This window comes from Tachypleus tridentatus, chromosome 3 (assembly GCF_004210375.1).
Source record: "Tachypleus tridentatus isolate NWPU-2018 chromosome 3, ASM421037v1, whole genome shotgun sequence".
Classification (NCBI taxonomy): Eukaryota; Metazoa; Arthropoda; class Merostomata; order Xiphosura; family Limulidae; genus Tachypleus; species Tachypleus tridentatus.
Genome location: NC_134827.1, coordinates 15,170,175 through 15,183,231, shown reverse-complemented (window position 1 = coordinate 15,183,231; position 13,057 = coordinate 15,170,175). Strand labels below are relative to the sequence as shown.

At 29.1% G+C, this 13,057-nt stretch overlaps 1 protein-coding gene across 3 annotated transcripts in view; it reads right to left on the bottom strand.

Annotated features, from left to right (window-relative positions):
* LOC143246407 (ATP-citrate synthase-like) overlaps window positions 1-13,057 on the bottom strand; it is a 59,795-nt gene that overhangs the window by 34,058 nt on the left and 12,680 nt on the right. For all 3 annotated transcript variants that reach the window (XM_076493056.1, XM_076493057.1, XM_076493058.1), the window contains exons 3-10: window positions 12,142-12,264; window positions 8,984-9,046; window positions 7,499-7,597; window positions 6,980-7,071; window positions 6,366-6,445; window positions 4,781-4,911; window positions 2,809-2,927; window positions 2,449-2,585 (exon numbers count right to left, since the gene is read on the bottom strand). In XM_076493056.1, the coding sequence (XP_076349171.1) occupies window positions 2,449-2,585; window positions 2,809-2,927; window positions 4,781-4,911; window positions 6,366-6,445; window positions 6,980-7,071; window positions 7,499-7,597; window positions 8,984-9,046; window positions 12,142-12,264 (844 nt within the window). The remainder of the gene's footprint in view (window positions 1-2,448; window positions 2,586-2,808; window positions 2,928-4,780; window positions 4,912-6,365; window positions 6,446-6,979; window positions 7,072-7,498; window positions 7,598-8,983; window positions 9,047-12,141; window positions 12,265-13,057) is intronic.

Below are 13,057 nucleotides of genomic sequence, written 5' to 3'. Positions count from 1 at the left end.
GCAAACAGTTGACCTGTGGAGTAAATACTGAGAGATGTAACTTGTTTTTGTATATAATACATAAAGGTAGCTCAAAATGAGATTTTTTAAAATAAAAACACTGAATGAATTATGTTCAAGTGGCAGTAAAGAAAACAGAGATTTAAAAAGGTGTCATTATGCTATACCACCACATACCAATCCACTCTGAGCATTGCAAATTCTCCTATAAACATAAACAACTTCCCCTTTCAGCATGTCATAGCTGTTCTAGTTACCTAAATTACTGAAAGAAAACACGTGATGAAAATTATGCTACAAAACATTTCATAATTAAAATTGTTAAATTCTTCACACGTTTTCTTCCATGATAATACGGTTCTTACCAGTGAAATATAAAAATCTTTACAGCTAAACAAGATAAATAAAAAATATTGAAAATTTAGAAACCTACATGTAAGGACCATTAAAAGAAAGTAAAAATCAAGGCAGAAGATACTGCAGACATTATTTACTCAAACTATGAATCTTTATTTTGACTCCACCAAATGTAATTCTAGATAACAGCATGGACCAAAGAGATGGGTTTGTAGTTTCAGTATATAATGGCTACTATATCTCCAAGCTTTGTTTACTAACATTTGTCATGAACCTATCTGCAGATTTTTAAATTCCCAATTTTTTTATTTATGTTGTTTGCTGGCTTTATAATGCTCAACTATGGGCAGAGGATTACTTGACATGATAGTTAACTTTATAAATTGTAATGATAATAAGCATAGGTAGTTAGCTGAAACAGTTTTTACTCTATTATACACAGTATAGGGGCTGGCTTCCTACAGACACTACTTGTGTAAAGTGTTGAGCATCTACATGTTACAGTCATCTAATATCCATCTATTACTGGCTAGCAATTCCTGTTTTACCCTGTATTTAAGCTTTCTAAAGGAACAACAGATGTTTGTATAAAAGCTACCTTCAGGGAGTAATGATAACATTTTCACTAAAATTACGTTTTTTTTTAAATAATGTAAAATACAGAAGAAACAAATCAACATTTAAAGCATGTTATTTAGCATTCTACAAAAGGTTTTTGAGTAATACAACAAGCTGTTTTTGCTGTAAATCTAACATAGGTGCTTTCCTTGGTGCATTTGTGCATGTATAACTTTAGCAGTCAACAATAAAGGGTTTAAAGCATTGACTGAAGATAATCTTTACTGTTTGAAACACTTTTTGCCAGAATGTTCTATTGAATTTTGCAATTTCTTGCTGTTCCTTTTATGGACCACTACCACAGTTCATAATAATTCTCATATTTTGAATAGTTGTATAAAAAAACTGTTGCTAATCCTTTCAAATCAATTGACAATGTATATTCTACATAGTCTTTGAATATTTTGGGCAGATAGTTCACTAGCTAAAGTCCTGTCATAATACTAATACAAAGCAAACACTTTAAACTTCAGACTGCAAAGTGTCATAAAACGTATTGGACATTAAAGCTTGAGAAGGAGAATGTTGGGCAAAATTACTGAGCCTATATTTTTAAAATGAGTAACCTCATTTTTAGCATTAATCAAAGCATGGCTCTAGGATGATCAGAGTAAATTCTGGAACCAAACATTGAGAAGCAGAATTTATACTTCACATGATGGTTTTCACTGTTCTTCACTAAAATTTTATTTATTTACATGCATTTTTAAATCTCTTCTCTTGCCTTTCTTCTAAATTATGAGTAATAAACTGACTTCCTACCACTGATAGCTTCAGATATAGGACATTATGGAGACTTATCTGTTCTTAACGTTTTTTGTTGTTGGAATGCAATTTTAAATGTTAGGCTTGTGAGAAGAGATTCAGTCTATTAAATGGTGCAATATGATTACCTACCACTTTATAGGTGCTATTTCTGCAGATACTGCTCTTACTGAGATATTTTCAACACTGTAATTTGTACTCTTGTTTTATTTGTTCTTTAACCATTATAATGTTTTTTTCTAGTTATCTGAAATATACACATTAAAAATATCCAAAAGAGATAATGTTTTAGTAATGTTTTCCTTCCCCCAGATGTTAAATTTTCACATATATGTGTCTGTTCTGTTAAATATTAATAATTGTGATATCTGACATAAGAAAATCTCAATATCAGTTAAGTATACTTCATGTATATTCAATACTAATGCAATACTCTCCCACCACATTTTTTAGATATTTTTTGCAAAGTGTTCTCACAAAACATGATAAAGTTCTCTTTGAAAGTGTTCTCATTAGTGTTATTGTATTTGATGAAACTTTTGCTTATAACATACAATTAAAGAAAAGGTATTGAAGTGCCTTAAAAAAAAAACACAAGCCAGTTAAATATTACCTATTTTAACTTTTTTTTAACTGTTAATAACTTTATCCTACCTAAATATATACACAATCTCAAGTTTCATTATTCTAGTTTCAATCAAAACTCACCATCTGGATTAGGTTTTTTAGTCATCAGGCTCAAGATAGTTTTAGCATATTCATATGTCTGTTGTTCACTTGGAGCACCAGAATATTCACCATAATTAGCCAGTTCTGAGGAACCACCTAATTCACACACAGTGTCACTGAAGTAAAAGAAATGATATTGGATGAATTAAAATCCATTTGTTGAAAAGTCTTAATACAGATGTTTTTATGTTCATTTTTCAAAAGTCATTGTATACTGAAAAGATTTTATCATGTCTTTCAAACACATTCAATACATGCATTTTAAACAAATTTTCAAAATGTTTGATAAATACCTATAACAAACTTTTGCCACTGATACTTATTTACATATTTACACACCTGTATATTACCGATGCCCCTCCTCCAGCAACCATGGTCCAGATACGTCCATCCTTATTGATTATTGTAAGTTTCAAAGAAGCTCCACTTTTTGCATCAAGATCAGCAATATACGCCTCCTACAATAAATGACATTAAAAAAATAAATAAACGAACCTTGCATTAGCTTTATTATTTTATTATTTCTTTATAAGAATGTTTTGATCTTAATAGGTTACATACACTCGACCAGATCTATTTCATAGACACATTATTACTTACAGTAAACACAAAAATAATCATATATCATAGGTCATTATTTAATTTTTAGAACACTTAAATCAGGAGTAAAAAAAGAAAATTACTATTGTGTTACAAGATTCTGATAAAGCTTTAAAACTATTATTCTAATTTTTTTTGTCTGTATGCTATAATTCATCTTGAGTAACGCTGGGCAACTGACTGAACCCACATCAATACTGTTATTTCAATAAAATAGAGAATAGACTATTTTTTTTTTACCTTAATGACTTTGAAACATTTAAGATTTGGAATAAATATGGAGAATGTTCTACAAATATGAAAAGAGTAACATAATAGAATAACCTTTAATTAAACAACAATAACAACAAAAAAACAAATCATTTTACTGTAGTTTCAGAGGTTTTAGTGCCATTATATTGTAGTTTTATAGGAAAGTGAAATATGGGAGATAAACTTGTGAAATATCATGTTAGAATCAGGGGTTTTATTGAGTTAAAAAGTTTGAAACCTTTAACAATTTGCCTCAAAAGATTTTGGAGGTATTTGTGATAGGGGGTAGGGAAGTGACATGGGGGTGAACAGATCAGTTTTATCCTTAATAAGAATAACAACTTATCTGGCCAAGCATATCATTTGCTCGACCAATCTTGTACTATTATTTCAGTGTAAAAAAGTAGATTTTTTTGCACTGTGACCATGCTCTCAGTAGTTTTCAATAGATCTTGTAAAATGTAATTTATGTGTACAAGAATCCCAATTCCATCTAATCATAAAATTATAATGTAAAATGCATGTTCGAAATGACATAATCCATTTTTCAGTTGGAAATAAATATGGGGAAAAGGCAACTTGTGTGAACAAGTGTTATCCATTTCTCATGCAATACTTGATGGATATCTCTTCATGACTATATGTATAACTGAAGTCACAACTTGGATTCACCCCTAAAAAAGAAATAACAAAACAATATTTTGGGACAATAAGGGACATACTGATCCATCTCAGTTGTCCCACCCCTAAATAAACAAACTATTAAATAAATTAATTAAAAAAATATTGAAGCCAGCCTTTATGATGCACAAAGTTATCAAGTTTTCTCTAAAACCCATTTCAGTTTACTGCTACCACAATATCTAAAGGAAACCCATTCCAGAGACTAACCACCCTGTTAAAAAGATAAAACTGTCTTAGCTGAAGATGGTTCTTACCTTGCCAAAATTCATATTTTGTCCCCCAGTCCTACTATTTTAACTGTTAAGTATGAAAAAAATTCATTAATACTATTAATTCTCTTTACAATCTTGAAAAACCTCAATCCAATCCCACTCTACTTTTTTTCAAAACAATCCCTCCATCTCATGCACCATTCTGGTAACCCTCCTAATTCCTTTTTTTTAGCATCAAAGTTAACACAAATAAAGTAGCATTTAAGATAAGCAAAGTACCACAGTTATTAATAATTTCTTAAACCATCCATGTTAGCAAGTGCCATTTAAATACTAAAAACGTGATAAACTCTAGAAATGCTAATGTATATTTCATACAAGAATCATAATCCCATTATCTTACCAGCAATGTAGCATAAAATATTTGCAAAAAACAAGACACTAAAATATTAATTTATTCCTCAAAACACCTGTGTACATTAAAATGTAATGTAACTTTTTACCTATTTTTTTACAAAAAAAACAACAACATTTTTAGTATGTAATTTATATGGTAAACCTGCCTCTGGAAAAGCATCCCTTCCAAATGGTGGGGGAAATTGAATGTCTCCCCATTTCTGCTTGCAGATGAACTCTGCAGTGGAATCCAATTTAGCAGCTAGATCAAGGACATAAATCTTGTCCCCTGTGAGAACTAAGAAAAACAAAAATGCAGTGTAACATTAAAAAATCAGAAGATAAAAGAGCATGTGTATAATGTTTAAATTAGAGAGTAAGACAATAAAAAAACAGCCATTTTTAATACACAATAATATTTTACAGAAAGATCAAAATTCCACACCATATTTCAATCACTGTTGGATGATCAGAATACCTGGAAAATCTTGCATTTTGTAATTAAGTTCTGTACAGAAAGATGAAATGTTCATTTTTATATTGTATCAGTAATAACCCCATATGACAGTTTTGTAAGTAATGAACAAATGTATGGAATATATAACAAATAAACATGTAATCATATACTGGAAATTTTTCTGTACATGTCAGAGAATAATTCATGGTTCTCCTCAACTCCTTTTAAACATAGGTGCCAATATACTTTCTTGTGTATCAATATTTTAAATATATCCCAGAACTTTTCCTTTAAAATTTACTGCACCCTCTAATGAGCTATTTACAATGTGTTAAGCATGAACAAATTTTCTTGTTTTTCTTGCATATTAAAAATAGTCTGTACAACTCTCATACAATTTAGTAGAGTTGTACAGGAGAAATGCAAACAAGTTGCATTGTGTACACACATTCATAATATTTCTGTAACTGTAATTTCAAGCCTGAACTGAAACACTTTATTCATCCATGTATCCAGCCTGAAACACTGCTTGACAGACCATAATGATATGGTCAAAAGGAATGTTATTCAAGTGACTGTTTCTGAGAAACAATCATGATACACCATGAAGATTGGAGTAAGTTCTATACATGTTTTTCCTGTCTTTTCAATTATCAAACTTACAGTTTAAATGCCAAAAGAAATAAAAAATACAAATAACAAGTTTTGGTGGAGGGCTACAAATATTTAATTAAATATTTAGCACCATAATATTACTGCGACAAATGATGACACAACATTTACCATGAACTGTCTAATAAGAATGGATTATTGTTCAAGGTTACATCAGAACAACAACAGTATAACAGCAACATTTAAAACTCCTTATAATAATAATTAAATAATAACAATAACATCTAGAATAGGAATTCCAGCAGTTCAACTTTCACCACATATAAATTTTTCTTTGCTAAAATTCAATATAATATAAATGCAGTATCAATACTAAGTTAGAGCAATGAAACAAAGCCAAGCTACTAACTTCCAGCCAACATGTTTTCCAAGTAGTAATCACATGATGACCATAACTTTTTGATGTACTACAGTGCTTTTTATTTTATTCATCGTGAAATTCTCATAATTTGCAATCAACTAATGTATGAGTAAAACATCACAATGCCAAAGACACATCTAAAAGCTAATGATACTTTAATGTATTAAATATATACTTGTGTGTGTGTGTGTGTGTGTGTGTGTGTGTGTGTGTGTGTGTGTGCATTTCATAGTGATGTAAAAATAATTGAGTCAGGACTTACCAAGAGGGTTAATCTCCAAATAAGTAAAGTACAAATCCATATAAACTTCATAAAGACTTTGAATAAACTTTGCAACAAATCTGCAAATAACAAACCAAATGTTTACAAAAAAGGGTAAATGCATCTATCCTTTGGTTAACAACTAATTATTGTACTTGTAATACACTAAAGTTATTTTTAATTATCCAATCTTAGTAGAGGCTTTTGAAAAATATTTTCTAAACACATTTTTCTTAAAAAATACTTCAGAATCTGTGAAACTTCACTATGTATCACCCCAGTAATTAATGGTAAAAATAAAAATTCCATAAATATTCTTTTAGATAAACTGTGATAATTAAATTTGAATTATTCAGAAAAATTGATGTTACTGAACTTGATACAAATTAGTTATATACTTATTCAAACTATTATGCTATTTTCAATCTAAATGAAAATAACAATTTCATCAGAAACTTCTAGTTAAAATTACACTTAATGTTTGAGGTGTTTAAAGAAAGGACGAATTCAGTTACAAATGGTTTATTTATTTGTAAAAATAAACCAATCTTCTGTTTGGTATTATACATATATAAAAATTTAAAAATAAAAAAATAAATAAAATAATAACATACTCCTGTTTTACTGCAGGTAAGTTTTTGAGTAATACATTTTTGATGTCTTGTAGAGAAGGTTTTCCTTCAACAGGTATTTCAAGCTTCAGGGCCTAGTGAAGAAAATATACAACTAGTTATAGAATTTGTAAGCATACAAAAATAGAAACAAAATGCTTATCAAGGAGTAGGAAGGATAAACAGTACAAGGTACAAAACCATAATGTTTTTGTGGTCATTAATAAGAGAGAAATATCACTGTATCTTTCTGATCTAAGGTTTAAAAATTTCATCATTTAAGAAAAAGATAAAAGTATAAAAAACAACAGCCTATTTGATGTAATGGAAAGATGCTATAGGATTTCAGAGTTTTTATATATTATATATAAATGGTATTAAATTTACCAAAAGCTAATGAGAACAAATTTATCAAGGATGTTATTTGTTCACAAACTCATAACCCAATAAAATTAATAACAGAATTAATCTAAGTACACAAAAATGTTTTGGTTTAATTACTTTTGACAGAAAGCAACTGACCTTAGCATCAACATCTCCAACCTCCACACCTCCTTCATGGTGAAATAGAATGGTATCACCATGTCGATGAGAATAGATACAAACATACGCTTCCTCATCCTGTGTGGTAATAAAATATATTAAAATATTAAATATGTTAAACAAATGCACTAGCACTCATTTTAGGAAACTCTATTTTTCTACAGTCCTCTTTATTTTATCAGGTAGCATTTCTATCAAACACAATGTGAAATTTGTGTGCAAAGAACTTAGAGTTTAACAATAACAATTTCCTTGACTAATTTCAGATTAAGTGAAAATGCCATGGAGGTTGAAAAACAAAACCATAATAATACTGTTATACAATTCAGTGTGTAAAATCAAGTTAATTTAATAGAAATAATAGTTTAAGTTCCTCTGTAACAATTAAGAAATCTAAAAACAGGATATATCAGTAAATATCCACTTGCATCACCTCTAACCAAATTTGAATTCTGTATGCACTAGCCATGGGCTAGTGTGGTTCTATTTACGTGAAATAGTGCAAGTGTAAAAATACAACTCTATATTTAGTTATAAATATTTTCAAAAATGCTACTTGTCTTATTTTAACTCATTTATTATTTACTGATAACTTCATTTATTGATTACAGGCTAATGTACAAATATGCATGCATGACTCAATTACACATTTGAAAATTAAAATGCCCAATTATCTAGTTTTCTATCTACAATACTTTCAAATGTACATACAAACATTTTGCTGAGATTAGAAGTTATTTTTAATGCAAAGTTCCGTGAAGAAGAGACTAGAAAAAAGTGTTTCAGACTACTACTTGGACTTTTTTCTTACGTACGACAGAAAAGGTCAATGCAATTTGGATTTTGGACCACCAGGTGTAGTTTTTGACTTCATAATGTGTATTAACTGGATAACCTGATCACAAGTTTTACACCTTTCAATAATCTGAATTAAGAGTAGTATTTATATTGAAACTTAATTTCAGCTTTTCCTATCTGGAGTCACTTTTAATTGCAAAGGTTCAGCATTTAGCCTACAGATGGCGATATTTTCAATACACTATCAAATTGTATGTAGACAGCTAACCTTCCCCCCCATTGTTGTTATGCATCTGTATCAAGTGTGGTGTAATAAACTGTATCATACATTGATTTGCAATGTGTAATAATTTAATCAATACAGTAGAAAAAAATAAATAAAAGGTTAGACTAATAGAATTTCAGCATAGGCTATACATTTATCATGACTATTATAGCAAATACAGCTTATAAAAACATTTTGCACCCTTTTACATATAACAATTTTCTTTTTAAATTCTTGGAGTGGCCCACTTTATAACATGTAAATGTCCACACTGAAAACCATAGAACTTGATGGCAAGCAGTATACATCACATTAAAATTTAAAAAGAAAATATATTATGGCAAATAGCATAAGAAACTTATCTTTAAATAACTAGAACTATGGATACTTTACAAATTTACCTGTTTGTGAGGAATAAATGGTTCAATGATAAAGTTTTTAAGTTTTCCTGTTGCCTTACCAACCTATGAAAGAAAACATACATAATTCATTATACATACACTTTTTGTGTACACATACACATATTACTTGTCTATGGTACCTTAGCTCTGAAGCTATTAGTTAGAGGTATTTGTATCTGATGACTTAGAACAGAAATAAACCTAATATAAAATAAAGAAAAGTACAAAACAGATCAAAATATATTAATTCAGTAAAGTGTTATATGAGGTACACATTTTATGACCTTTCCACTCGAATTGATTTTTTTGGTAACAAAACGTAGATGTCACAATAAATATTCATAGCATGCTACAAAATTTAGTTATTAAAAAAAATGAGAAAGACTAATTCAGAATGTTTAAAAATATGCAAGCCTCACTCTAAGTTGTGTCTAGCATTTCCATGTAAAAAGTTTTATAAAACAATTATTACTCAACTTAGCTCTATAATACTTTGGTTTTAATGCATTTTTGACTAGATATAAATAATAAGTTATCTTAAATTTCAAGTATTTTAAATTTTGTGTTTGAATGAATGGTACTGAAGACCAATGTAGGTAAAATATTCAGCTATGTTTTGTTTCTGTTATATTAATTCCCAATAAACTCTTGAAAAGGTTTCACATAAGGGTTACTAGAATGGTTACTTAAAATGAGAAATTGACAGATTCTTGAAAACAGGTTAATATTACTGAAGTTACTTTCTCTTAGGAAAAACAAAACAAAACACAAGAGGGAATCTGAGATGTATAAGGTTGTTAAGGGAATTTATGGTGTAGGTACATCTTTTTTCATATTTAGTGGTAAAAACAGTAAGACTAGGGGGGGGCACAAGTATACATTTTAGGTAGGGCAGTAATCATCTTCAGGTAAGATATCTATTTTTCTAAAAGGGTGGTTGGTTTTTGGAACTGGCTGCCTTCAGATGCGATAGATATAGTTCATTTATGAGACTTTAAGAAAAGTACTTGAATAATAAACAGTTGGTTTCAAGTTTTTCTAGCATTTTGTTTAGATTCTAATGTAAAGGATGGGACAGCCTAGATGGACCAACAGGTTCCTAGTTGTCTCAAGTTATATGTACAGTTTCATATTTTCAATTGACTGTTCTTTTCCATTTATTTACAATACATAATAAAGGCTCAAAACTATTCTGGCAACAAGAGTAACAAAAGTTGATTCAAGTCTATAGAAGTTTGAGCAACACTTGTTATCATGGTTTGAAAAAGAAAGAAAAAGCTATCATATACCTATTACACAGCAGTTTTATGTTATTTTTTGAACTTTATCTCTTTGTTTCAAGGTACACAAACAATAATTGTTACATAAATACCTATACAAACACCACTATCAACATTATTAGGTGGGGTTTACACTGCTACTAATAAAATGTACAGATTCAAACGAACAAACAATTAGGGAGAAACAGTAACTAATAAACTACACACAGCCACTCACTGCACTAAAATTGTAATACGCATCTATTAATATTTAAATCTACATTATAGAAAGTAATTAAATTACAATTATTATAAAATTTAGAAGTTATGAAGTTAATCATACTTAAATAACACATTACCTTCGTGCAACCCATAATAAAACTACACTCTTTATAAAATTTCAAAAATTATACAAGTGAAAAGCCATCTGGTTTGCCATTTGTGACTCAAGTGGTTTTATTTCAATTTAAATTTTTTAAACCTTTAAATATCAAGTGTCACACACAAAAATTAATACAGTACAGGTTTGACATTTATCTATAACATCACCACAATCTAAAGTAAACAGGTTGAAGTACCATTATCGCATGCACAAAGTTTATAAACCCATATATTCACACCTCTTCTCAGAATACCTTCTTATGAGCCAGTTCTACACATACCATCGGGTGACATCATCAACTGCACTTATATTATTCAAAACACCAGGATTGAATAAAAAATCCATATACTACTTAAAATTTAAAGAATACAGATGAGAATGGTTTCACTTGTAATCTCTAATACACCATTTAAATTTAATTTATACGCTTTTACTTCAGTTTTATTATCCAGTTTTTAAATACACTTCTATATATTTGTACTTCACTTTTATACATCATTTAAACACTTAGTAAATGCTAAAATTAGCCCTTAAACAGTGGGAATGTTGTAAATAGCGACATCAATTGATGATGGCTGCCATTTAATGGTTAAACTAGTAACTCACTTAAACAGTTTTCTAAAATTATTTCATGCATTCAGCTACATCCTTGCTTAACATGCTTTCCTTTATAATTCTTCCATATAATAGTTTTAGACTTAAATCACAAGGGTTATAATTTAACAAAATTAAACACACATGTAAAGACTATAATGCCCTGAGTTGACAGATTAATACAGTAATGAAAAGTAAACAAGGCCTTGAAGTGTAGCACTACATAATTCATCTAAAATGTTAATATTAATACATATGATTATGTTAAAATTATAAATCAAAAATACCAAAATAAAAATATTTAAGAGAAATTTATCATGTCTAACAGCAGCATCTCCAGTCTCCAGAAGAATCTGATCTAATAGTTGGTTATAGTTGCCCCAGTGAATTATCTATATCATACACTTTATTGGCGACTGTTAGTTACACTAAAAGAAATAAATTTATGCCAATGTTTCATACAAACAATAACCATTTCTCAATTTTAATATACAAGAATTTATTCTCTTGTGGGCTTTTTTTTTATGAACAGAAATATATTAAAATCTGAGACTTAGCAAAGCAAATCATCCAAAAAAAAAACAGGATTTTAGATGTAACTTCTTTTCTATTATTTGTGACAATATAATCTTGCATAGTTAGAATTTTCACTCTACCAGTTATGTAATTCAAAATAGTTTCAACTTAAAGTTCAATAACTTTTCTTCAGTGGTTCCTTTGTAGAATAAAATTATACAATTATTTACTTGTTTCCAAAAAGTTCAGCCTTTTAAATTAATACTATAACAGCCTTTTTTTGCTCTCCTTTCTTAAGCTACTTTAAGTCAGTATATTATGAAATATTTAAAATTTGTCATAAGCTGTACACATTGTACAATCTTCTTTACTTGTTCAAACTGATCTGAAACAGAAGCTGATCTCACCTGCACATCTTTACCTATTCGTTCATCCACCCATTTGTGCACACCATCTAGGTCAGAGTTCACATGGATGAGACCGAGTTTGCCACGTCTCTTTATAAGTTGATCTGGCTTCACAACTAAATGCTAGAGAAAAATAATCACCTATCAGTTTTGATTAAGACAAATTATTAATCTCTGACTATTTCTTAGATTTATTTTTAAAGAACAAGTTACACAAGATATCTGTGGGTTTGACAAAAACTACATTAAAAAATATAAAGTAATAATCTCTTCTAGTGATGAATTTTGAACTTGTTTGCAACTTGCCATAGGTTGCTAAGCCTTATAAAACTTTGCACATGAAGGATGTAAAACAAATTTTTTTTAGGTTTTACGTATACATTTTGACATAACCAAAAGTCAGATTACTACATTTATACCATAGAATTCCACTATAATTTATAGAGCTTAGTAACTAAGATATATTTGTGGCTTAACAACATATAAAATTTCAAGCTGCCTAAAGACTTGTGTTATTGTTTGAAATCTGCCATATTTTATAAAAGCTCCAAGGACCATATGAGGAACATTCTGAGCTTTTGATTTGTTATTCATATGTCACAGACAGATGTAGATATATGTAAGAGTTTTCAAAAATGGAAAGGTGAGATAACTGTAATTGTGTTTAATTCAATAAATGTAGTGATATCTCAGCAAATAGAAAAGATAAGATGTCCTTATCTTAGATTCTATCTTGTCAATAATTTGAGGTCCAAATTTGTAATAAAACTACAGAGTATAAACTTTATATTCGAACAACAGAAACATTTAACCTGAATAAATGCTGCATTCAACATACTATGCGACACACTAAAAATCAATATTTAGAATTTCATTTTTAATATTTATTTTTAAATGAAATTAACTAATGGATAAT